The 25,462-nt window shown below is 44.3% G+C and overlaps 1 protein-coding gene across 1 annotated transcript in view; it reads left to right on the top strand.

The window, feature by feature from the left end:
- Positions 1–23,445, top strand: part of CHRM1 (cholinergic receptor muscarinic 1) — a 286,039-nt gene extending 262,594 nt beyond the window's left edge. The window contains exons 3-4 of the mRNA XM_088480140.1: positions 20,972–22,617; positions 22,982–23,445. Of these exons, the coding sequence (XP_088336266.1) occupies positions 21,048–22,613 (1,566 nt within the window). The 5' untranslated portion in view covers positions 20,972–21,047 and the 3' untranslated portion in view covers positions 22,614–22,617; positions 22,982–23,445. The remainder of the gene's footprint in view (positions 1–20,971; positions 22,618–22,981) is intronic.
- Positions 23,446–25,462: the final 2,017 nt, after the last annotated feature.

The following is a 25,462-nucleotide window of genomic DNA, read 5'->3' as shown; positions in this document are numbered from 1 at the left end:
AAATGTACCTGCCACAGACCACTTTACCAGTGATCCTATCACAATATATATATGCATGCAAATAGCATTAGCTCGGCACTCTCCCACCTTTACAAATAAATGGGTGCCCTCCAAAGAAATCATGCAGAAACCAATGTTATCAGCAGACTGATTTCTTAGTCAACGTTTCAATCAATTAAGATTTTCATCAGGAATGTAGACATATATGTAGTGACAAATTAAACAGGTAAAAGCATATTAAATAAAGACAGGACAGAGTTTTCACTGCACAGAAAATCTATTGGACAACTTAACCCTAAAGGGACAATAATCAGTTTTTCTGAAGCACTGTCTCGGCCACCGAGCCCCATAATTTCACTCCCCTTTCAATGGGACAGAGACCAATTTCACTGTCCTTATGCTATTGGCAGGTACACAAAGAAGTAATGTTCACACACTTTATTATATACTGTAGTTATCGGCACAATCACAGTCCAGCCCAATAGGAGCCATAGACCCTAGGCAGTAGAACCCCCACACCCTTCGGACGGCCGGGCTTCTGATTTTTAACTTGGTCTAAATCTGTATGTGGTGATATTACTGAATGGTTGGATGATATTATTGGTCACTGTCGCCTAATTGGGATAGACTCTTTCATGCAGTGCTGTGCTCTGGGTGCCTTCAGTTTGGGTCTGTCACAGCTTCTTCAGCCATCACTGGCATCTCCCACAGCTTCCTGGATCTTTGTAGTCACTTGTGTCTTCTCCTCCAATAATCTGCTGTGACTTTGTGGTTGATTCAGAGGTGGACACTGCTGCGTCCGCTTTTGCGTCTGTTGCCGGAGTCGCAGGAGCTACAATATGCAAATGCTAGTTTCAGCCTTCCCTTTGTGTACTAGTGTATGCAAGCACTGAGATGCCCGCTTTCAGCATCTCTGCTCGCTTTTACACCTCCGATGATTCGTGACATGCCACCATCGGCGCACCATCGACACTTGCACAAGCCCTATGGCAGGTGCAATTTCTCTATTTAAATATGGCTGCTATGAAAGCAGCTGTGTGTCTGAGAACGCAGCTGCAATCACTGACACGCCTGCGACACTCCCATAATATGGCCACGAAACAGGCTTGTATTGTGTTCACTTCAGGCCATCTCCCCAGTCACCGCCCAGGAAGAGCTATCACTTTGCTGCTCGATCTCTGATACCATCTGAGTCAATGGCAATGGAACCTTTGTACGTACACTCAGGGTAATACATGTGACATCTGGGTTTTCAGAATTTTGAGCAGTAACAAATAATCACTCAACTAAGTGAACAACGGCATTGCGTTAGGTTTGCGTCCGATTCAGAATCAGGTCCTTTATCTCTAGCAATGGTAGCAGAGTCACAACATTGGCAGGTGCAGTCTGACATAGTAGCCCTAACACACAAGTAGGCAAAGAATTGGACTGATAGGTGAAACAACTGAAATATGCATTACACCAGTATGTGGAGTACACACACTGGTTATATGAGCGTTGCAGCTTAATTCATCAGCAGGGAGGTAACAGAGTTAGCACTGAAGTGATAGCAGGTGGAACTGGGAAGTCCTCATTGCTGAATAAAGCTTGGCCACCACAACTTAGATCATTCTTACTAGGATCTCATTCACTGACAATTTCCCATCAGTTTTAAATTCTCCCTAGCAGAATATTACATGATGTTGCCGCTGTCTCTCCTCCCCCCCCCCCCCCCCATGACTTCTCCTCTTCCACCCTCTCTCATATCTCCAACTGTTTCTCTTGGATATCCCACCACTTTCTTACATGTTGAAGGGTGAGCTTATTGTATTTCCTTCCTCCAGGGTCCTTTTTCCTTTCCAAATCTTTAATTTGGCTGCTAACACTATCCTCATTTCTGTTCCTCAAGTTCCCTGCTTGGGTGTCATCCAAGATTGATCCTTCTCTTTCACCCTACAAATTCTTGCTAGTTCCCAATCTGGGTGGTTTCACATATGCAACTTCTCCATGATCCTCACTGTGAAGGCTAACAATTTTTTTATTCATACCTGGACTACAGCAACCTCCCACACTCTGGGCTTCCTTTCTCCCACCTCTCCTATCTATGCTCACTGCAGATTCTCATATCATATTCCTATCTCATTGCTTTAACCTATTCCCATTTTAAATGCTTGAACTCCTCAGCCTAACTTTTATAGCACAATCAATCCTACCCCTCATACATCGCCGACCTCAACTCAGTCCACACTTCCTCCGATTGTCACCCTGCCTACTCGCTGATTACCTCCTACCACTCCCACATCCAAGACTTCTCCTGTGCTACCCCCCTCCTTCTGGAACTCACTTTTCCACCATGTGAAACGGTCGACCTGGCTGCATTGTTCCCTATGTGCCTTGAAGACACACCTGTAAAGCCAACCAATCCTCCTCATCTCTACTCAGTTCACCTTACAGTTACATCCCTCCCTTACTTCCCTAGACTATAAGCTCTCCTGAGCAGGGCTCGCCACCATCTTGGCTCTCACCCTGCATTATACTGGCCTCCAATGTGTCCCCAGTAACAGTCAGCAACACTGATCCTTTCTGTGCTCTCTTCCCAGGGCACTGGGTCATTAAGTGCCACTGTTGGAAACTATAACTCACTTAGCTGTCGTAAAATATTGTGGTATGATTTCCCTGTTTAGTTTACCTTTTTTATATTGTATTGTTTTGATTCTGTGTATTATTGTAATTTTGAATGGAACAGCACTAGACCCTCCACAACACCATATAAACAAAAGACAACAATAATAAATAATTTCATTTTTCCCTCACTCCACTCTTACACTAAATAACATAGCATAGCATTTATTTTCTCGTAATACATGTTACGGTGTTTTAGTTACAGCATAATAGTACAAATTCTAATTAATTCCATATTTATTACAATTTACTTAGGCAGTGGTCTAAAAACACCAATAATTAGGGGCACCTAAAACAATGAATTAGTAACAGTGTTTTCAATCCCAAGAAATGGAATGACCCAACATGGAGTGCCGGGCACTGACAGAGTACAAGCTGGAGGGGACGTCTTACCTATGAAACTGCCAACCACAAGGACTGGGGTGGGCTGGGAATTTGGCGTTGGCATATCACAACCATGTGCCATACTCCCACTGAGCAGCAGAGGATCCTGCCCCCACCTTGCTCCTGCTAAGCTAAGAAGCAGCGGGTGTGTGGTTGCAATGCACGTAGCGGGGTTGGAGTGGTACATTTCTGATATCATCATTACTGTGCCATATGTTTGTACAGTTAAAGAAGATCTCCACATGTGATCAATATTTCACATGATCGCCCCATTACTATTAAATTCCACCAAGTCCACAATGATTTGTGGTCCCCAATCTTCTCGATAAATGTAAGCCACAGCCGATGAAGGATGTCAGTAGCAATTAAATCCACTGCTGCAGCATGGTGAACATAACAAAGAAAACAACTGACATTTTGCAGCATGATGTAAAAGCATTTGATTATGCAATTCTGAATAATGAATGGGGCTGGTAGAACAATCTCTCAGAGATGCACATGTAGTTGGGATTGTTTTGGATTCTAATCTTCCAAACCCTGCATTCTATTTCTGTTTGTCTAGATGGGATGTTACATGCTGTAACGCTGTCGGTTATGTACTGTATATTGCCGTAGATAATACTTATTTGCCATATATTCTCAAATGCCATTTGCAATCATTATATAATTTGCCACATTACCAATTGTCCGTTGTACACAATTTATTTATACCACAACCAGCTTTAAGTAATTGCAGAAATTTAGCAATGTACTGACCTTTAGTAATGTACTACATTCATTTTTTATATTATTATTTTTGTTGCTCCTTCAGACAACTGTGTTCGTAACACACTGAGGTTAGGCCATTCCAACACATTTAAATGTTTCCCCTTAAACCACTCGAGTGTTGCTTTAGCAGTATACTTCGGGTGACATTGTCCTTCTGGAAGGTGAACATCCGTCCCAGTCTCAAATCACAGGCAGACAGAAACAGGTTTTGCTCAAGAATATCCCTGTATTTAGCACCATCCATGATTCCCTCAACTCAAATCAGTTTCCCAGTCCCTGCTGCTGATAAACATCCCCACAGCATGATGCTGCCACCACCATGTTTCACTGTGGGGATGGTGTTCTTGGGGTGATGGGATGTGTTGGGTTTAAGCCTGACATAGCTGTCACAACCAGGGGTGACAGGCTGCTGAGATCGCGGCGCTTACCGCTCCGGGCGCTGTGGCATGGTGTTTCCAGCAGAGGTGCAGGTTCCTGGAGAATAGCGCTGGGTGCTGTGAGTCTCCGCAGACCAAGGGCTTCCATCTGGAGGCAGGTGAGAGGGGCTGAGACTGGCAGAGCTTCCATGCTGTGACCACTGGGCGCGGCCATCTTGGATTTGGGTCACATGTCGTTTCTGGCCAATCAGGTTCAGTCTGGTCTGGGGAGGCTAGCAACCAATCCTGCACTACCTGAGGGTACTAAAGGGCTGTCCAGAGGCTCTTTAGTTGCCAGTGCAACGTCTATCACAGCGTATGCTGTGAGCTAGTTCTCTGTGCTCCTTTGCTCATTTAAAGTGTCAGTACCAGTGTGTTTCTGCAGACTCCCCTCTCAGCCTTGGTGCAGTTTGCTCTTGTTACTACCTGTCTCCTGATCCCGTCTACCTGCTATACCCAGCCTACCCCGGGTCTCTAAGTTCCGCCAGTGTCTCGCAGCCTGGTTCTGATCCCGTCGCGTGCCACTGCTTCATGAGTCATACTCCCCTAAGGCCGGCTGCCTTCAAGTACCAGCAAACAAGTCCTCATTCCTCATCCGACTCCACTCCGGGTCCAAGCACACGCCAAGCCGTGACAGTTTGCACTGGCCAGATGGATTCGGCCAGTGGACAGGATCTGAGGGCCGACTTGCTCCAGGGTATCGCCAGTCGCCTAGAGGGACTAGAGGCGTCTCAGCGCCAAATGGCTCAGTTCCTGCAGGAAATGTCTCTTCGTCAGGATACGCTGCAAGCTTCCCTGGTTACTGTTAATTTGCCTGCCGCCACCAACCAGCCAGCAGCTCCAGCTGTCCCTGTTCCACCTGCACCATCTCATTTGCACCTTCCGACTCCCAATAAGTTTGACGGGAACCGACCAGTCAGTCAGTATATCATTCAATTTCAAACGCTGGCTTCGGAACTAAAATGGAATGAAGAAGCCCTGACTTCCACCTTTTGGAATGGATTGACAGATCGCATAAAAGATGACCTCGCCACTCGTGATCCGCCGGCTACCCTCAATGATCTTATCTCCCTTTGCAATAAAGTGGATTTGCGGTACAGAGAACGCCAGAGTGAAAAAACTAGGGGAGATCGCTTTAGGTTCCGGCCGACCACTACTCCAACCCTCCCTCCGTCTGAACCTGCGGGTGACGAACCCATGCAGATTAACCGGGCCCGCCTCACGGTAGAAGAACGGCAAAGACGCCGACGAGAAAATCTATGCATGTACTGCGGGGAGACCAGTCATATGGTTGCAGCCTGCCCACGTCGTCCGGGAAACTCCCGATCCTAATCTGTGCCGAAGACACCAGGTTAGGAGTGATGTCTCCGTCTCCGTCAAAAAATGAATCTACCCTCTCCATTACTTTTGAGATCTCCACTGGTTCTAAAACTGTTCTTTCTCTCCTCGATTCAGGGGCCGCTGAAAATTTTATCACCGCTGAACTTGTCCAGAGGCTCCGGCTTCCTGTCTCCTCTCTCGACCACACCATCACTCTATCTGCTGTAGATGGCACTCAGATTACCAACGGAATCGTCTCTCAACGTACCCTTCCTGTGCCAGTTCGTATCGGAGCTCTCCACACTGAAACTATCCGATTCCTAGTAATTCCCAAAGCCTCCCATGAGGTCATCCTTGGATACCCCTGGTTACGCAAGCACTCCCCCAATATTGATTGGGGCACCATGCAGATCTTGTCCTGGGGAGAAACTTGTCAAGTATCCTGCCTTCCTCAAATCAAACCCGTCAAAGGTAGTTACATTGCAACCACTACTCCAATCCCCTACCAGTATCGCTCCTTCTCCGATGTCTTCTGTAAGACCGGAGCCGATATTCTGCCTCCTCATTGGGAGTGGGACTGTCCTATTGAGTTGATTCCTGGCAAAACTCCTCCGCGAGGTCGTACTTACCCACTCTCCCTACCCGAGACTGAAGCCATGTCAGCATACATCCAGGAGAACCTGCAAAAGGGGTTCATTCGACCATCCTCCTCACCGGCAGGGGCAGGATTCTTTTTTGTGTCTAAGAAGGATGGAGGCCTGCGTCCTTGCATCGATTACAGGGGCTTAAATGATATAACCATCAAAAATCGCTACCCGATACCCCTCATTACCGAACTTTTCGATCGAGTAAAAGGTGCTACTATTTTTACCAAGCTGGATTTAAGAGGGGCCTACAATCTCATTAGGATACGAGCCGGGGACGAATGGAAAACAGCATTCAATACTCGAGACGGGCATTTTGAATACCTGGTAATGCCTTTTGGTCTCTGTAACGCTCCTGCTGTGTTCCAAAACTTTGTGAATGAGATCTTTCGGGACTTACTATATATCTCTGTGGTAGTATATCTCGACGATATTCTGATATTCTCCAACATTGTCAGACATCGATCACAAGTCAAGGAGGTGTTAACTCGCCTACGAAAGAACCACCTGTACTGCAAAGCTGAAAAATGCGTATTTGAAGTTCCCTCAGTTCCCTTTTTAGGTTACATCGTTTCAGGTGCCGGCCTTGAAATGGATCCCCAGAAAGTTCAGGCAATATTGGACTGGTCTCGTCCGAATTCTTTGAAGGCAGTACAAAGATTTTTGGGCTTCGCAAATTATTATCGAAGGTTTATCAAAGGATTTTCCACTCTCATGGCACCCATTTCCGCCCTAACTTGCAAGGGGGCAAATCCATCCGGATGGCCTCCAGAGGCTGAAACTGCCTTTCAACTCTTAAAGCAAGCCTTCATTTCCGCCCCCGTGCTGAGACAACCCAACATTAACTACCCATTCTTTCTTGAGGTAGACGCCTCTTCTGAAGCGGTAGGGGCAGTACTATCCCAGAAATTCGAGGATAACAAGTTTCATCCCTGTGGCTTCTTCTCAAAGAAATTTTCCCAAGCAGAAAAGAATTATCCCATTGGAGAGCAGGAATTATTGGCTGTGAAACTAGCTTTTGAAGAGTGGCGTTAACTTCTTGAGGGCGCGATGTATCCCATCACCGTTTATACAGATCATCGGAATCTCCTATACCTAAAAAATATTCAGTGTCTGAGTTCCCGCCTGGCTCGATGGTCAATATTCTTTTCTCGTTTCAATTTTACTTTAACTTTTCGCCCAGGCTCACTAAATCAAAAAGCAGATGCCCTCTCTCGATCACTCTCCTCCGACACATCTTCCAAAAGTCATAAGGAAACTCCAGTTCTAGACTCCAGAGTATTCGCTACCACTTGCATTCAACCTCCTCCCGGGAAGACATTTGTGGCCTCAGATATGCGCAAGCAGCTTTTGAAGTGGGCTCATACCTCTCATTTTGCCGGACACCCGGGCATACGCAAGACCTTGGAATTCCTGCAACGATCATACTGGTGGCCTGCTATGAAGTCGGAAATTGAAGCTTTTATCGCCTCCTGTCCACAGTGTGCTCAACATAAAACATCCAGACAGGTTCCTGCCGGCACACTCCTACCTCTGTCAGTACCAACCCATCCTTGGACACACCTTTCCATGGACTTTGTAACGGATCTACCTGTTTCTAATGGGTTTACCACCATCTGGGTAGTAGTGGATCGTTTCTCCAAAATGGTTCATTTCGTTCCCCTCAAGAAGTTGCCGTCTGCTCCAGAGTTGGCTCAGTTATTCGTCGACAACATCTTCCGTCTCCATGGACTTCCAACTGAGATTGTTTCTGATAGAGGGGTACAGTTCGTAGCCAGATTTTGGAGAGCTATATGTTCTATCTTTCAAATCAAACTGAATTTTTCAACAGCTTACCATCCTCAGTCTAACAGGTCTACAGAGAGGGTCAATCAAGACCTTGAGACTTTCTTAAGAATTCACATGTCTTCATCACAAGACAACTGGGCGGACACCTTACCCTGGGCCGAATTTGCCCATAACAGCTCCTATCATTCATCTACGGGGCAAACCCCATTCTTTATAGTTTTTGGACTGTATCCCAGAGTACCAGAGTTTCAAGAATTGCCAGTCTTCGATGTACCAGCAGTGACCTCCACCCTACAGAAATTCTCTCAGATTTGGACTCAGGTCCATTCCTCCTTACAAAAAGCCTCTCTTCGATATAAATTAACAGCGGACAAAAAAAGGAGAGCGGTGCCCAACCTAAAAACAGGTGACTTAGTATGGCTATCCACTCGTAATCTTCGCCTTAAAGTGCTGTCTATGAAATTTGCTTCTCGTTTCATCGGTACTTTTCCCATCGTTCAAGTGATCAATCCAGTAGCCTATAAATTAAAACTTCCGTCCTACCTCAAAATACCAAATTCCTTTCATATTTCCCTGCTGAAACCTCTCATCCTGAATCGCTTTCGCAAGACTCTGCCACGCTCCCCCAAAGTCTTGACTGAGAGGGGTGTAGAGTTCGAGATCAAACAGGTCCTGGACTCTCGTTTTCGTTGTGGGCAACTCCAATATCTACTGGATTGGAAAGGTTACGGTCCCGAAGAACGTTGCTGGGTGAAAGCTGAGGATGTCTACGCTCCTCGCCTAGTGCTTAAGTTTCACTCTGAGAATCCTGGTAAACCGAAGAAGTGTCCAGAGGCCACTCCTAAAGGAGGGGGTACTGTCACGACCAGGGGTGACAGGCTGCTGAGATCGCGGCGCTTACCGCTCCGGGCGCTGTGGTAGGCAGGTGAGAGGGGCTGAGACTGGCAGAGCTTCCATGCTGTGACCACTGGGCGCGGCCATCTTGGATTTGGGTCACATGTCGTTTCTGGCCAATCAGGTTCAGTCTGGGCTGGGGAGGCTAGCAACCAATCCTGCACTACCTGAGGGTACTAAAGGGCTGTCCAGAGGCTCTTTAGTTGCCAGTGCAACGTCTATCACAGCGTATGCTGTGAGCTAGTTCTCTGTGCTCCTTTGCTCATTTAAAGTGTCAGTACCAGTGTGTTTTTGCAGACTCCCCTCTCAGCCTTGGTGCAGTTTGCTCCTGTTACTACCGGTCTCCTGATCCCGTCTACCTGCTATACCCAGCCTACCCCGGGTCTCTAAGTTCCGCCAGTGCCTCGCAGCCTGGTTCTGATCCCGTCGCGTGCCACTGCTTCATGAGTCATACTCCCCTAAGGCCGGCTGCCTTCAAGTACCAGCAAACAAGTCCTCATTCCTCATCTGACTCCACTCCGGGTCCAAGCGCACGCCAAGCCGTGACAATAGCGTTTTCCTTGGTGGCCGAAAAGTTAAATTTTAGTCTCATCTGACCAGAGCACCTTCTTCCATACATTTGGGGAGTCGCCCACATGCCTTTTGGCAAACTCAAATTGTGTCTTCTTATTTTTATCACTAAGTAATGGCTTTTTTCTGGCCACTCTTCCACAAAGCCCAGCTCCATGGAGTGTACGGCTTATTGTGGTCACATGCACAGATACACCAGTCTCTGCTGTGGAACTCTGCAGCTCCTTCAGGGTTCCTTTGGTTTCTGTGCTGCCTCTCTGATTAATGCCCTCCTTGCCCGGTCTGTGAGGTTTGGTGGGCGGCCCTCTCTTGGCAGGTTTGTTGTGGTACCATGTTCTATCCATTTGATGATGATGGATTTGATGATGCTCCGGGGGATCATCAAAGATAAGGATATTTTTTTATAACCCAACCCAGAATTGTACTTCTCAACAACTTTGTCCCTGACTTGTTTGGAGAGCTCCTTGGTCTTCATGCTGTGATGCCTCTTGCTTAGTGGTGTTGCAGCCTCTGGGGCCTTTCAGAAAAGGTGTGTTTATACTGACAGATCATGTGACACTTAGATTTCACACAGGTGGACTTCATTTCACTAATAGTGACTTCTGAAGGTAATTGGTTGCACCAGGACTTTTGAGGGGCTTCATAGCAAAGGGGGTGATTACATATGCACATGCCAATTTTCAGAATTTATAAAGATTCTTTTTTATATATATTTTCCTCATTTCACTTCACCAAATTAGACAATTTTGTGCAGATCCATCACATAAAATTCAGATAAAAATAAATAAATAAATTACAGGTTGTAATGTAACAAAAAGGTAAAAAGCCAAGGGGGGGGTGAATACTTTTGCACGTTAAACTCTACACCATGCCATAGGGAAACTCTAGCACTCCAGTAAGTAACGAAAAGTATTGACTAGCAATGCCCTGTGTACTCCTCCTTTATAGCTAAAATAGGCTCATTCTACATCCTTCTGCTGCCTGAAACAGAGAAAACATGCTGGCACATTGCTCTCCTCCATCACTAGCCACTTAAATGCAAATTCTGTAGCTGGCCTGGTAAGAATAGTAGGGCCAGGAGAGAAAGAATATGACACTCTGCAGTGCCTACTCTCAAGCAGCCAGTCATTATTCTACAGTGCCTGCAAGAAGAAGTACAGGAGACTTGTGTCAGTCATTTTGCAGTCAGCGGACTGGGGGTATGTGGGATGACCAAAGTCAGAACCTCATCTCTGTCATGCCAAGGCTGATGCTACCTGAGAGAAGGCTCATGTCTCGCCTCAGGGAAGTGATGGCCTCGCTTAAAACGAATTGTTTATCTCACTTAGACACACCTAATTTAACACTGTATTTCTACGTTTCACTGTTTACACTATTCAATTCATGATCATGTCTTTGTCAGATTCGGTTTCTTTGGAATCATACTACCAGTGGCGTAACTAGGGTATTTGGAGCCCAGGGCAAATGTAAAAATGGAGCCCCCACCCCCCTTATGTGCGCGTGTGGCAAAAAATGGGCATGGTCACTTAAAAATGGGGTGTGTCAAACATCCCTTTATCGTCACTCTGAACATTCCTTTCCATATGCACCTTAACCCCAGTATGCAATGTCCCCAGTTGTGGTCCCTCTTATGCAGGCCCCCAGTAGTTGTCCCCCTTATGCAGCCCCTCATTAGTTCCCCTTATTCAGTGCCCCCAGTAGTGGTCCCCCCTATGCAGTCCCCCAGTAGTGGTACCCCCTTATGCAGTGCCCTTTATATAGTACCCCCAGAAGTAGTCCCCCCTATGCAGTGCCCCCAGTAGTGGTCCCCCTTATGCAGGCCCCCAGCAGTGATCCCCCCTATCCAGTGTCCTTATACAGTGCCTGTAGTGGTCCTCCCTATTTAGTGCCCCTAGTAGTGGTCCCCTAGTAGTAAGCCCCTTACATAGTGTCCCCAGTAGTAGTTTCCCTTGTGCTCCTAGTGTTAAGCCCCTTATATAGTGCCCCCAGTAGTAGTTTCCCTTGTGCTCCTAGTGTTAAGCCCCTTATATAGTGCCCCCAGTAGTAGTTTCCGTTATGCCCCTAGTGTTAAGCCTCTTATATAGTGCCCCCATTAGTAGTCCCCCCCCCAGTAGTAGTCCCCAGTAGAGGTTCCCCCCCCCGATGCAGTGCCCCTAGTAGTAGCACCCCCCCAGTTGTAGTCCCCAGTAGTGCCCCACCCCCAGTAGAGGTCCCCCCCCAGTAATGGTGCCGCCAGTAGTAGCCCCCCATAGTGCAGACACACAAGTTGAAAAAAAAATTAAAAAAGATACACTTACCGGAATCCACGCTCCAGCTCCAGCCACTGCTCCCGCCACCGCAGGTCAGTCCTCCCGGGCTGGCATGCTCTGCATTATGGGAGAGAAGTCATGATGTCTCTCCCATTACCCACTGCAGGAGCCGGAAGGCGGAGGTCATGAGTGAGCTCCGGCCCGGCTCTTGCAGTGGGCGCTGCAGCAGTCAATGAGAGTCAGTCTGACTCTCATTGGCTGCTGGTTAACACACACACATCGTCGCCGCGCAGGCGGTGATGTGCTAAACTGCACAACATGATCCTGCCTCCCACCCTCCTCCTGGTGCTATTGGGTAAGCGCTCAGGGGGAGGGAAGGGCCTCGGCTGTGCAGCATAGGACCGGCACTGGGCGCAGGGAAGCCTAGTGCTGGTCCTTCGTAAATGTGTAGCACTGACCACACACACTGCGGTCGGCGCTACACTGCCTAACTAGGATGGGCCGGACCGTGGCCCCCACGCGCTGCCTGTCCTACGTCGCCCAGGGCACGTGTCCCGCTCCCCTTGCCCTAGTTACGCCACTGCATACTGATGACCAAGTATGTCTATTTATTGTTTTCTAATTGGATGAGGCATCTACCTTGATCTAGCCATTCCAGTCTTCATTAAATATACATTGGCTGCTTGTAATTTTTTTTTTTTCAGTGCCTTTACTGTGACCTTTTTCTTAACCTTTCTTGTTTCTACATCTTATTAGAATACACTATGTCCATTCTTTTACAAGGATGTGCAGTCTAATTTGCTAACAAAGGGCCTTATTAATACTTGTGCACAAACCCGATAGTTTGTGTACAAGTCTGATTGTGGATGGACTGCGCATGCGCCATGGCCACAGTGCACATGCTGCAATGCCAGACGCAGTGCCCGGGACACCGCAGCCTGTTTGAGGGATGTGGCAGTTTGAGGGCGTGGAAATGGCTGGCAACGGGGACCGTTCCCCAAAACATAGGCCTGTCACCTCCATTTTGTAGGATCGCCAAGGCCAGGGTATGCGTCTTCCGATGCAGATTTCCTGCCCGTGGCAGAGGAGTTCCAATACCCATTCAATCAAATGAAGTAATATTTTCTTTGTATTGTTTCTGCAACTGTAGAACCCAGCACTTATCTCACAATGTCAGGTTATCTTACAAAGAGTACAGGTTGAGTCTCCCATATCCGAAATGCTCGGGACCACGAGCATTTTGGATTTTGGATTAATCCGGTTTTCGGAATACCTGGGGGGGGGGCCCGGCGGGTATCACTGGAGGCCCCGGCGTGTGCTGTGGGTGAGTCCGGAATGTGTTGCGGTGGTCCAGCGGGTGATACAGGGGTCCGGCGGGGTTGTTGCGGTGGTCCGGTGGGTGCTACAGGGATCCGGCGGGTGTCGTGAGGGGTCCGGCGACTGAGGCGGAAGGGTCCGGCAGGTAAGGCGGAAGGGTCCGGCGGGTGCTGCGGCTGTAACGAGTGGTCCGGCGGCTGCCGCTGGGGGTCCGGTGGGTGATGCGGGGGGTGGCTTGGCGTGTGGACCACGCCCACGCCGCTAGTCATTGGCCGCTGATACTAGTGACGTCATGACGTCACATATACACCTAAATATTCCGGTTTTTGGAATATTTCGGTTTTTGGAATAACGGATATGGGAGACTCAACCTGTATTTATTCATAAAACCTGTAATATTTTACTGAAGCCACACAAATCTAAACCAGAGATGTATAAAAGGACTATGGCAAGGGTGATAGTACATACTTCCATATTAGGTATCGCTGCTGGAGTAGGAAAGGCCCCATGATGTCCAGAGGCCCATTGAGCAGTTAAAATGACTATTTTAATTGTGGTAATTAAATTGTATACAGCTGTATGCATTAGAGACACATGGAAATGCTTTTGACACATGATGACTAACATTATTTTTCCCATTGTCAGGACTGCTAAAGTTTTCCAACCAGGCTACAAATAAATTATAGCTAGCCTGATTCTAGGTAGTATTTGCAAGCAAAGAATATATCACTATAGTAATTAAACTTTTTGGACATTATATCGAATCAAGACATATTAGTATGACTATCTTACATACTTGAACAATGTAGTGTTACATTGGAAATAATATAGGCTTTTCATTGGCATCTGAGCAGCAAAGTCTTTGCATCTGACCAAAGCTCCATTTGGGTGTGGATTGAAAGATCTACACTATTTAGATAGACCGTCTAAAGATCAACACCATGTTAGACAGGCAATAGATCGACAGGGTCAAATGGTTAACTTGGACTAAAAGTAGGGTACTCCTCACCCTAACCCTCTGCCAAGTGCCTAACCCTAAAATCAGGAAAAACCATGTGTTGACCTTTTCTGTATTGACCATTTGACCATATGGTTTTGATTTTTCCACTGTCTATCTAGAACAGGGGTTCCCAACCACAGTCCTCAAGGCACACCAACAGTCCAGGTTGGCACACCAACTGATTAAGACACTTGAGCCCAAGTGTCTTAATCAGTACTGCAGTTATTTTGATTCGAACATCTGTGTTCAAGCATGGATATCACTAAAACCTGGACTGTTAGTGTGCCTTGAGGACCGAGGTTGGGAAACACTGGTCTAGACACTGTAGAACTTCCATCCCTGTATCGCTCAATTTGCGTTCATCACCACACAGCAAAAAGCGCCCTAACAAAAATGAAAATACAGGTTGTGATCCCTATGGAGAAAGGGTTGTATAACTAAAGGGAAAACATCAGAAACTATATAGCCGGCCATGTACATAGGAAAGTAGTGCATGCATCACCTTCTTCTGTCCGAGGTTCTTTATCAATTTTCTATGTGGATGTAGAACCTGTGTGTTGATCTCCTAAAATAGCAAAGGCCAAGAATCTAAATCTGGTCACGCACTAGACCGATCCAGCGATGCGATTTAACCACGACAACACAATATATAGCTCTGCTTAATGTAACACTATGTCGTTCGTGGCATTGTCCCATCTGATGCGCAAAACATCAAATGAGATGAATGCGACCACCCAAATGGGTGGATTTGGGGGTACACACTATATGATGGTTATTGTGATCTGTTGCAAATTGCAAGAACGGCCAATCTATTGCATTGTGTAGTGAATATCCACCTTAGTACAAATAACCACTGTTTCCACAAGCTACACACACAGATTTGGTTGAGATGTAAGACAAATGTGCATTTTCAGTACAGTTATTTGCAAAACCTTGTTGTGAGCTGCTTGGCCCTGAATTATGAAAGAACCATTAGGATGCTGGGTTAGCCGTTGCATGGCCGAGTGGCCTCAGAGAGCGCTGATAAGCCTGTTAAGCCCCTGCTTAGCGTACAACGTCTGCAAAGTACGAAGTTATTACACAGTGCAGCTGAGCGAAGGCTGATATGAACTGAAATCTTCATTAATAAGTTATAGATAGGGTTTGTATGGTAAGAGGAATATATTAACTCTTTTGGTGTTGACTAGAGATATACCATGACATTTAGAGAGAACAGGAATAAGAATATGTCTGTTACAAGGCAGGGTTTAATTGACAAAACCATTCCCACCGCAAGGCAACACAGACAGTAGAGAGCATTGAAAGTTGATCCCTCTAATCGGTGTCAGTCCCTTGAAATACAGGTAAAAGTGAGAAGAGACCATACTTTCAATATTAATGGTAAGGTGTGAAGAGACGGCAATATTCCTCCTGCTGCTGTGTGACACAGTTTCTGTCCCCTCTTCCCGTGTTTGTATCTCTTATTGGCGCTGACATGGGTCGTCATGTAAAACAAGATATGCTCTGGCAGAATTGTGTCATTTGGTGAAACAGAGCGTCACTTAACCCTTTTCTTTATCTAACCTTTTATTAAAGCCGGCCAGAATGCCAAGTAGCTCTTATTCTGCCAGTGTCCAAGAAGGAGCTGGTTAGCACGGTCAGATTCCAAAATGCCACGTATGGGGTACTTATACTTGTCAATTTAACTCATAAAAGTTATTAATTTTATCAGGAACATTTACTGTATTTATAAAGCACAGTTTCTGGTATCAGTATAAAACTATATATAAATACGCCTACAGATGTGCCCAACTAGTTTGTTGTTCATGCCACGCCATTCAGGGCTCTGAGTCGTGCCATGGAACGTTACGTGAAGGCTGGACTTGTGGCGTACCATGGTATTCTTCAACTAAGGATACGCTACGGCATGTAATACAGCACTTAACCGCTGGGTGGCGAGTGCTCCACTGATGTAAGAAAGGTATTTTTAAGCATTTAAAGAGGAGGTATGTAGTATAAATGTATACATATTAAGGGGTACATGGCAAATATTTAATATAATTAGGGGACACAGTTAAAAAAAAAAAAAAAAAGTTGAGAACCCCCGCTTTAATTAAACACCTCTGCGCGGCATCCTTACCCTCAATATGTTTGTTGCAGAGCATCCATTTACTAGACTATAATTGATTTGCAAACTGTCACATAAACCATTCTCAGCAACAAGTAAGCCTGCCATTAACCCCTGTGTTTAAATGTGTCATTTAAAACCTCCAAACTAGCTTTAAAAGACTGACCCTGTTTCTGTGATGAAGAATGAATAATTTAACTACCAATGCCTCTAATAGGTTTTACAACTCACAAATGCAGAATTATATGAAACAGAAACTGAGCTTCTTACTATCATAGAGAATGGTTACATGAAACACATTTAACAGGGAGACAAATTTATGGCTGCAAAGCTGCTGTAGTAGATGGCTCAGTTAGTGCCGTTCTTTTGTAGCAAATGTACAGTGGGGTCTATTTACTAAGCAGTGTTAGGAGACAGAGTGAAAAGTGATAAGAAAGTGATAAGGTGCCAGCCAATCAGCTCCCAACTTTCATTTTTCAAACACAGCCTGTGAGATGACAGTTGGGAGTTGATTGGTTGGCACCTTATCACTTTTCACTCTGTCTCCTAACACTGCTTAATAAATAGACCCCAGTATTACATGATATTATTTTAATAAGATCAGGTATTGATAGGTCAAACTGTGGGAGGTTGTTTGAAATTCAGCTAAGAAAAACAAAGTTAACTGCTGTAAGTAATAAGCTATGAAATGCTATGTTGGTCTTTTGATATAATAAGGGTTAACTGATGCTGACCAGGCCTGTGGCTAAACACGTGTTAAGCGATGAAATGCTCTATGGATTTAAGTGTTGTAGTTACAGGCTGTTTGCGTGCCTGTCTTGTGTACACCTGTCTCCTATCGCTGTTTGCCCCAAGATCACCTGTTCACCCACAGTGGTGAAGGGGGAGGATGGGGAGTAGAACATTGTGAGGCACTTTGTAACTCCTTCCTTGCCAGGCACCTTCGGAACATAACACGTTTTTCTCACTTTAACTAACCTCTGGTTTCCCTGAAGAGGAGGAGTTGTTTGAGCAAGGTACTCGGAACAATAATACGAAGCAGATACTTTATGCACAGCAATAGGAAGCCCTGACCAAAACGCTTATGCACTAAAGTGGACACCTCACCTCTTTGAAATGGGATTATGCAAATGGTATACATTATGGATATAGAGAGCATTTTCAGTTATACACCGCATATGTGGTGATTACAGCATCAGGGAAGAAAGAGGTGACATGTCTTTCAGAGGAACTGCTGACATATTTTTACAGTTTGGATGGGATCACCAAATAACAGGACGAATGTCAGCACTTCCTGCAGAGAGAGACAGGTCTTATAGCCTCTCAGGCAGTATGAGCCAGTTAGTTTTACGCCTTCAGGACCCCATCAGCTTCAGCTTGTTTTACCAGACCTTTTTTTTTGCTACCTATATTGGTAACTAAAAACTATGTTATTTTGTAATCTACTTAAGTGATTTTTGTTTATTTTTCTAGGCAAATTGTGCTTTTTTTTCCCCGTAGAATATTGGGATAAACATAATCTGATTATTATATTTATTCTGTAACTTGTAAAATCACGATGTCATACATAATATGTACAAATTGTGTAGTTAGATAATAAGGATGTTATCTACTAAGCTGCATATACTATTTTTTGTAAGAAATACTTATAATCAATTTTAATATGTCTCATCACTACCTCACATGGCAGAGATGCCCAAACTCCGCCATTACAGGCCAGGTTTTAAGGATATCCATGCTTGAGTCCAAATCAAATTGACTGAGGTACTAATTAAGTCACCTGTGCTCAAGCATGGATATCCTTAAAACACGGACTGTAATGGCGGTGTTTGGGAACCTCTGTCACATGGGAAGGAGTTCCACAGCTTAACCACCCTTACAATAAAGACCAATTTCTTACGGTGATGAAACCTCCTTTCTTCCATTCACAGCTGATGACCCCTTGTCCTCGATATACTTATTTGTTCTGAAAAGTTCATAAGTAGCATCACCTCCTTCCTCTCCTCCCACTCCCTCATAGATTCCCTTCAATCTGGCTGTCGATCTCTTTCAGACAGCATGCCGATGGTGGGATCTTTTCTTTATAACCGAGTGTAACCACAGCCTAACCCTAATCTAATTGTAAAATAGTGTGTCAGCAATCACAATGTTGACATTAATACAGTGTTAACATTGTGAATGATGACATTCTGTTCATGCCAAGATTCAGACCATGCTGATATCATGGTGTAGACCAGTGGTTCTCAAACCGGTCCTCAGGACCCCACACAGTTCACTTTTTGCAGATCACCCAACAGGTGCACAGGTGTATTCATTAGTCACTGACATTTTTAAAAGATCCACAGGTGCAGCTAACAGTTTCACTAGTAATTATGTGAAGAGACCTGCAAAACATGCACTGTTTGGGGTCCTGAGGACCGAGTTTGAGAACCTGTGGTGTAGACCACACGTTCTCAAACTCGGTCCTCAGGACCCCAAATTTCCAGGTCTCCTCACAGAACCACAAGTGAAATAATTAGCTCCATCTGTGGATCTTTTAAAATGTGTCAGTGAGTAATAACTGCCTGCACCTGTGCTCCTGCTGGGTGACCTGGAAAACGTGACCTGTGTGTGGTCCTGAGGACCGAGATTGAGAACCACTGGTGTAGACAATTCGAATGTCTCTTTTCTCTTCTGGCTCTAGAAGAGACTTTTGCTTGTGCTGCATAGAGTATCCGCCATTTTTTAGAACTGTGCACCTGGTGATATTTAGCTAGTCTTCCCCTGACCCTCTTGAGTTCTCTGCTTTAGTACTAATTACAGTGTGTAACAGGTTGTACATAAATAGTGTGAATTTGCTTTTTTGGATGTTTTTAAAAGTCTTACTAAACTTATGAACGCAAAACACATGTCCAATGGAAACACTGCAGCTCAAATGTCTAGGTGTTTGGCAGCCATGAAACAGACTAGAACTGGGGCACTTTAGACAATGATAATATATGTGTAGAGAGAACAACATTAATTATAGATCTATAAACTCACAAACAAGGTTGCCAGGAGGTACTAAATTCTGAGGCTGCCCATTCCACTTCAGTTATGTTTTGTACATGAGGATGTGTGGGGCAGCAACCTATAGATATATCAATGTGTATGGGATGCCAATACTCACCCACTCAACAGCGCAATGTAAATATGAAATCAAAGAAGACAGCGCACAAAGAGTGGCATTGTTTGAAATGGATACATTAGGAAAAATTATAATTAGCACCCATCTCAGACTGACGGTGAACAAGAACATATGTCTGAAAAACAATAAATAAAATTTTTTATAGGATTTGTTCAAATCACTGTTTGTATCAGTAGCTACGTATGAGATTCATGGTCTATATAACAATATACTCAAAGGTATGGCAAGGAATGTAGAGAGAATCAATCAACGCGTTTCTGGATGTCAGAACCACAATATTTATAAGCATTCCTTGGCACGCGTTTCAGTAATATGTTATACCAGATGTGACAGCATCTCTCACAGCCAATTCAAACAACCCACAGTCAGCACTTAGATGTCTATACAATGACACCCAACAATAGGGAAAACTGCTTAGAATTTAAAAAGCATAGGGCCGAGAAAAGTTTAGCCTTTAGATAAGTATTGGATGAATGGAGGAAAGTATGATAGGAGGAGTTAAGGAGAGGAAGTAAGCAAGAACATATAGATATGAACTGAATTACAGGAGAGGACAAATACAGCAATACCAGGATACACATGAGGAATGATGGAATATCTGCAGGAATGGTGGTAGCACAGGACAAGCTGGTGTTTGGGTAACATATGGCTTACTTTCTACAATTCGGCTTCATTTTGTTCTCTCTGTTCTTTTCACTTCCTTCTTATTTGAATAATTTTTCATGTGAAAACTAAACCTGTCCAACCACTTCTCTCTTCTTTTTTGGCACGGGATGAGGGTGGGGGGGGGAATCCCTCCTTCACCAACACAACTCCTTCCTCCAACAATCAAACACCACAGATCTTAAATCCAGCTTTGTTTGGCTACAGATTACAGATACACACATAGCAGAGAGAGAGAGGCGGGTGAGCAACACAGAATGGAGGAACAAGAGTGAAATCTAGCAGTAGCACAGTAGTAAGAAAAGGGAAAGGATGTCAGACAGAAGTGCAGGTGAAAACAGATGTCTGCATAGACTTAACTAGTGTAATAGATAGTGATACTAGATGGTTACAGATATATCTATACATACATATGTGACTATATATATATATATATATATATATATGGCCTCAATATGCCATTCGGTGCAACTGGCATGAGTAGCCAGGTCCCATTCCCCTATGCTAGCGCCAAGTGTCTTTTTTGTCCGATCATGTGACTAGGACGCATCAGGAGACTGTACTGATTAATTTTATATATGACACTTTATGTGATCGATTCTGTATACAAAGCACAATGGAACTTGGCGTGGACAAAAGCAGCAACCACTGCATCATAGCATTTTGTATCCAGACTAAGACTCAGCCGCACACAGATATAAAACTGTCGCATATCAAATTAATGAGCACAGTCTCCTGTTCTCATCGCATAGCGACGAAGACGCATTTTCTGCGAAAAATATGCCCGGTGCTGGCAGACGCACAGGCCCTGGCGCGAAGAGGGGCTGTTTGGCATGACTACAGCAGAGGTGTAGGAGAAATATATATATATATATACACACATACTATGTCACGATTATCCTTTAATTTCATATTTCTATTAACAGCTTAAGTTTACTAACCACTGCCATGGTCTTTCAAGCTTAGATTTTTATTGGTAATCCCTGTACTCCATATCACATTGATTTTTTTTTTGTACTTGCAGGCTTTTGCTGCAGTGGATAAAGACTTTAAAGACTTGAAACAAAGAGAACCTTCTCCCTGCTTCCATTGAAAATTTCATGTTAGACCTGCATCAGAATGCTGGACAAGAATCGATGACTAACTGGCCACCAATCATGAACAATACTACTATTGATCCGCTGACCCTTAATGCTACACAGCAGCCATACCGTGACCCCTTTGGAGGTCATGCAGTGTGGGAGGTGGTGCTTATTGTTCTCACAACAGGAGTTCTTTCTCTAATCACTGTGGTTGGAAATATCCTGGTTCTTTTGGCCTTCAAAGTCAACAGTGACCTAAAGACTGTCAACAACTATTTCCTACTTAGTTTAGCGTGTGCTGATGTTGTCATTGGTGCATTGTCCATGAATTTATATACCACTTACATTGTAATGGGTCGCTGGGCACTTGGCAGTATTTCATGTGACCTGTGGCTGGCACTAGATTATGTCACAAGCAATGCTTCTGTAATGAACCTGCTCATCATTAGCTTTGATCGCTATTTTTCGATTACTCGGCCATTGACATACAGGGCTAAGAGAACACCAAAGAGAGCAGCAATTATGATTGGATTGGCATGGGTAATCTCTTTAATCCTGTGGGCCCCTGCCATATTGTGCTGGCAATATATCGTAGGTGAGAGGACGGTGGAATCCGATAAATGCTACATTCAGTTCCTATCCCAACCTATTATCACATTTGGCACCGCCATTGCTGCCTTCTACTTGCCAGTCACCATCATGATTATACTGTATTGGAGGATTTACAGAGAAACAGAAAACAGAAGCAGAGAATTGGCTGGATTGCAGGGTTCAGGGACAGAAAACATTGTACGCCCCTTGGGGAGTGTCAGAAGTGGCAGCAGTTGCGGAATGGGAGAGTCGGAGCGATTGTCCAAATCACAAACTGTAGTACCAAGAGCCAAGCAAGCATGTTGTTTTCCTGGTAGACTTGCTGCCAGTCCATCTCTCAGAGGCTACCCTCAGAATCGAAGCAATGGAAGCTGGAATACCATGGAAGATGCTGCCTCTGCAGACTCTCTCTCCTCTTCCTCTGATGGAGACGAGCACCCATATGAGATGAAAAGCATTTGTTCAGCCGTGATACGATTACCTATGGTTAGCTCTGTAGTTGGGACACCCACAGGATCTCGTGGGTCCAATGATACCCTAGGGCGGGGGGAAGTAGAGAATGAAGCCAATGGGGGAAAGCGGGAGGTATCCAGGAAATCATCCAAATCCCAAACCTCAGCTCTACCATCAACGGTTATTAAAGCTAAGGTGGAAAAAAGCCGTCATGGGAAGAGGAAAAGCAATTCACTCATCAAAGAAAAAAAGGCAGCAAGGACATTAAGTGCTATATTGCTTGCATTTATTTTGACATGGACTCCTTATAATATCATGGTGCTAGTGTCTACGTTCTGCAAGGACTGTATTCCAGACACACTGTGGGAGCTGGGGTACTGGCTATGCTATGTAAACAGTACTGTAAACCCAATGTGTTATGCACTCTGCAATCGCTCATTCAGACGTACCTTCAAAATGCTCCTACTCTGTCGGTGGGACAAACGCAAATGGAGAACACACCGACACCCAGCAGCTTTCTTCAGGACCCCATCACAGTGATCGGGTGGGTGACTTAATAAAATTAAAGCTATAGTCTTCATAATCCAGTTTCTTCTCACATTATGCTTACAGAATAAGTCATGGTAGGTCTACTCTACAGTATATACCTATTATTTGGTCTTCTTGATGGAAAGTGCTAATGTTAATATAACAAGTCGTTTTTTGAGGAGAGAGCGAGTTTAACGACTCAATATATTTATAAAGAAGTTAGAATAATATGTTAGTAAATGCTGCATTAGGTTAAGATACCCTACAATACAGTATCATACATAAGGAAAGGAACACCCTCTTATACTGTAATAAAGATTCTCTGAGATGTGTTTTGCCATTGTTATAATTATTTTCAACATTTGTCTTCCTATGGACAGATTACGCAAGAGGACACAAGTTCTATTAATAGGACCTAAGATGACATGGGGTCTCCTGCATATCTGGCTGAGTGGGACTACAAGGAATGCACTATCCCTAAAAACAAAAATGGGGACCAAGAATGGAAGAGCAATGGAGTAAGGCCTTTTTTAAGAGACACTACACTATAAATGATCCATTTGACATTTTCCTAGCTGAAATATGGCTGTCTTGGGCTTTAGCACGTCATGTACATGTTATTCCGGACTAAAGTAGGGAAGGGAATTTAAGGAAGGCTGGTCTAACCCTTCTAGGGATGACAATCCCTAATCATAATGAAGGGGTATCCCAGATGTGCCAAACCAAACAAAGGCAGGCCAAAGAACATGACAAGGTTTCTATTGTTTACAAAAAGACTTTAAGTGGGAAGGGCTGTGTATTTATTCTGACTGCAAATAAATAAAGAGTGTATATTACAAAAGAATCCAAGATGGCCTCTGCCATTCCTTCAGTCTACTATAATGCATATGAATGTCTACACTGAAGTTGCTATTAATGTCTACACTGAAGTTGCTATAATTTATTATATCATTATATGACAACCGTCAGAATACTGATGTGAAAAAGCAGTCACTTAAATCATTTACTGCTGTAATAAAAATACAGTCATCACCTAATTCAACACCACTGTAAAAATACAGCTATTCTGTTTTCTCTATTACAGTTGACATTGTTGCTTATTTTATTGCAGTAGGAAAGACAACTATCACTGCTTTCTTTACAAATGTGCAGGCATTTATCGGTCATACTGGTTCTTTGTTACAATGACACATGCAGCTTTCCAGGATAACACACACACACATCACAGTGACAATTTATTCCTGTACAAAAACAACCAACTTTTGTCAGAGTAGGCCAGTATTTCAGGGACCTCTAACGCTGGGAACATACCTAACATACAGTCAGGTGCATAAATATTGGGACATTGACAGAATTTTCATATTTTGGCCTCTATTCACCACCACAATGGCTTTGAAATGAAACAAACAAGATGTGCTTTAACTGCAGACTTTCAGATTTAATTTGAGGGTAATTACATCCAAATCAGGTGAACGGTGTAGGAATGACAACGGTTTCTATATGTGCCTCTCACTTTTTAAGGGGCCAAAAGTAATGGGACAAACTAAACAATCCTAACTCTAACTTTCACTTTTTAATACTTTGTTGCAAATCCTTTGCAGGCAATTACAGCCTGAAGTCTGGAACGCATAGACATCACCAGACGCTGGGTTTCATCCCTGGTGATGCTCTGCCATGCCTCTACTGCAAATGTCTTCAGTTCCTGCTTGTTCTTGGGGCATTTTCCCTTCAGTTTTGTCTTCATTAAGTGAAATGCATGCTCAATCGGATTCACGTCAGGGGATTGACTTGGCCATTGCATAACATTCCACTTTTTAGCCCTAAAAAACTCTTTGGTTGCTTTGCAGTATGCTTCGGGTCATTGTCCATCTGCACTGTGAAGTGCCGTCCAATGAGTTCTGAAGCATTTGACTGAATATGAGCATATAATATTGCCCGAAACACTTCAGAATTCATTCTACTGCTTCTGTCAGTAGTCACATCATCAGTCACACAAGGGAACATCAGTCTCACATAGTCACACAAGGGAACCAGTTCCATTGGCAGCCATACATGCCCACGCCATGACACTACCACCACCATGCTTCACTGATGAGATGGTATGTTTTGGATCATGAGCAGTTCCTTTCCTTCTCTTCCCATCACTCTGGTACAAGTTGATCTTTGTCTCATCTGTCCATAGGATGTTGTTCCAGAACTGTAATGGCTTTTTTAGATGTTGTTTGGCAAACTCTAATCTGGTCTTCCTGTTTTTGTGGCTCACCAATGGTTTACATCTTGTGGTGAACCCTCTATATTCACTCTTGTGAAGTCTTCTCTTGATTGTTGACTGACACATATACACCTACCTCCTGGAGTGTTTTCTTGATTTGGCCAACTGTTGTGAAGGGGTTTTTCTTCACCAGGGAAATAATTCTTCTGTCATCCACCACAGTTGTTTTCCGTGGTGTTCCGGGTCTTTTGGTGTTGCTGAGCTCTCCGGTGCATTCTTACTTTTTAAGAATGTTCCAAACAGTTGGCCACACCTAATGTTTTTGCTATCTCTATGATGGGTTTGTTTTGATTTTTCAGCCTAATGATGGCTAGCTTCACTGATAGTGACAGCTCTTTGGATATCATAGAGAGTCGACAGCAACTGATTCCAAATGCAAATGTCACACCTAGAATCAACTCCAGACCTTTTACCTGCTTAATTGATAATGAAATAACGAGGGAATAGCCCACACCTGTCCATGAAATAGCTTTTGAGTTGATAGTCCCATTAGTTTTGGCCCCTTAAAAAGTGGGAGGCACATAGAGAACCATTGTAATTCCTACACCGTTCACCTGATTTGGATGTAATTACCCTCAAATTAAATCTG

Source organism: Taudactylus pleione, unplaced genomic scaffold, assembly GCF_031769625.1.
Source record: "Taudactylus pleione unplaced genomic scaffold, aTauple2 ptg000250l, whole genome shotgun sequence".
NCBI lineage: Eukaryota > Metazoa > Chordata > Amphibia > Anura > Myobatrachidae > Taudactylus > Taudactylus pleione.
The sequence above is the reverse complement of the archived record's forward strand: the minus strand, read 5'-3'. Positions and strand labels throughout refer to the sequence as shown.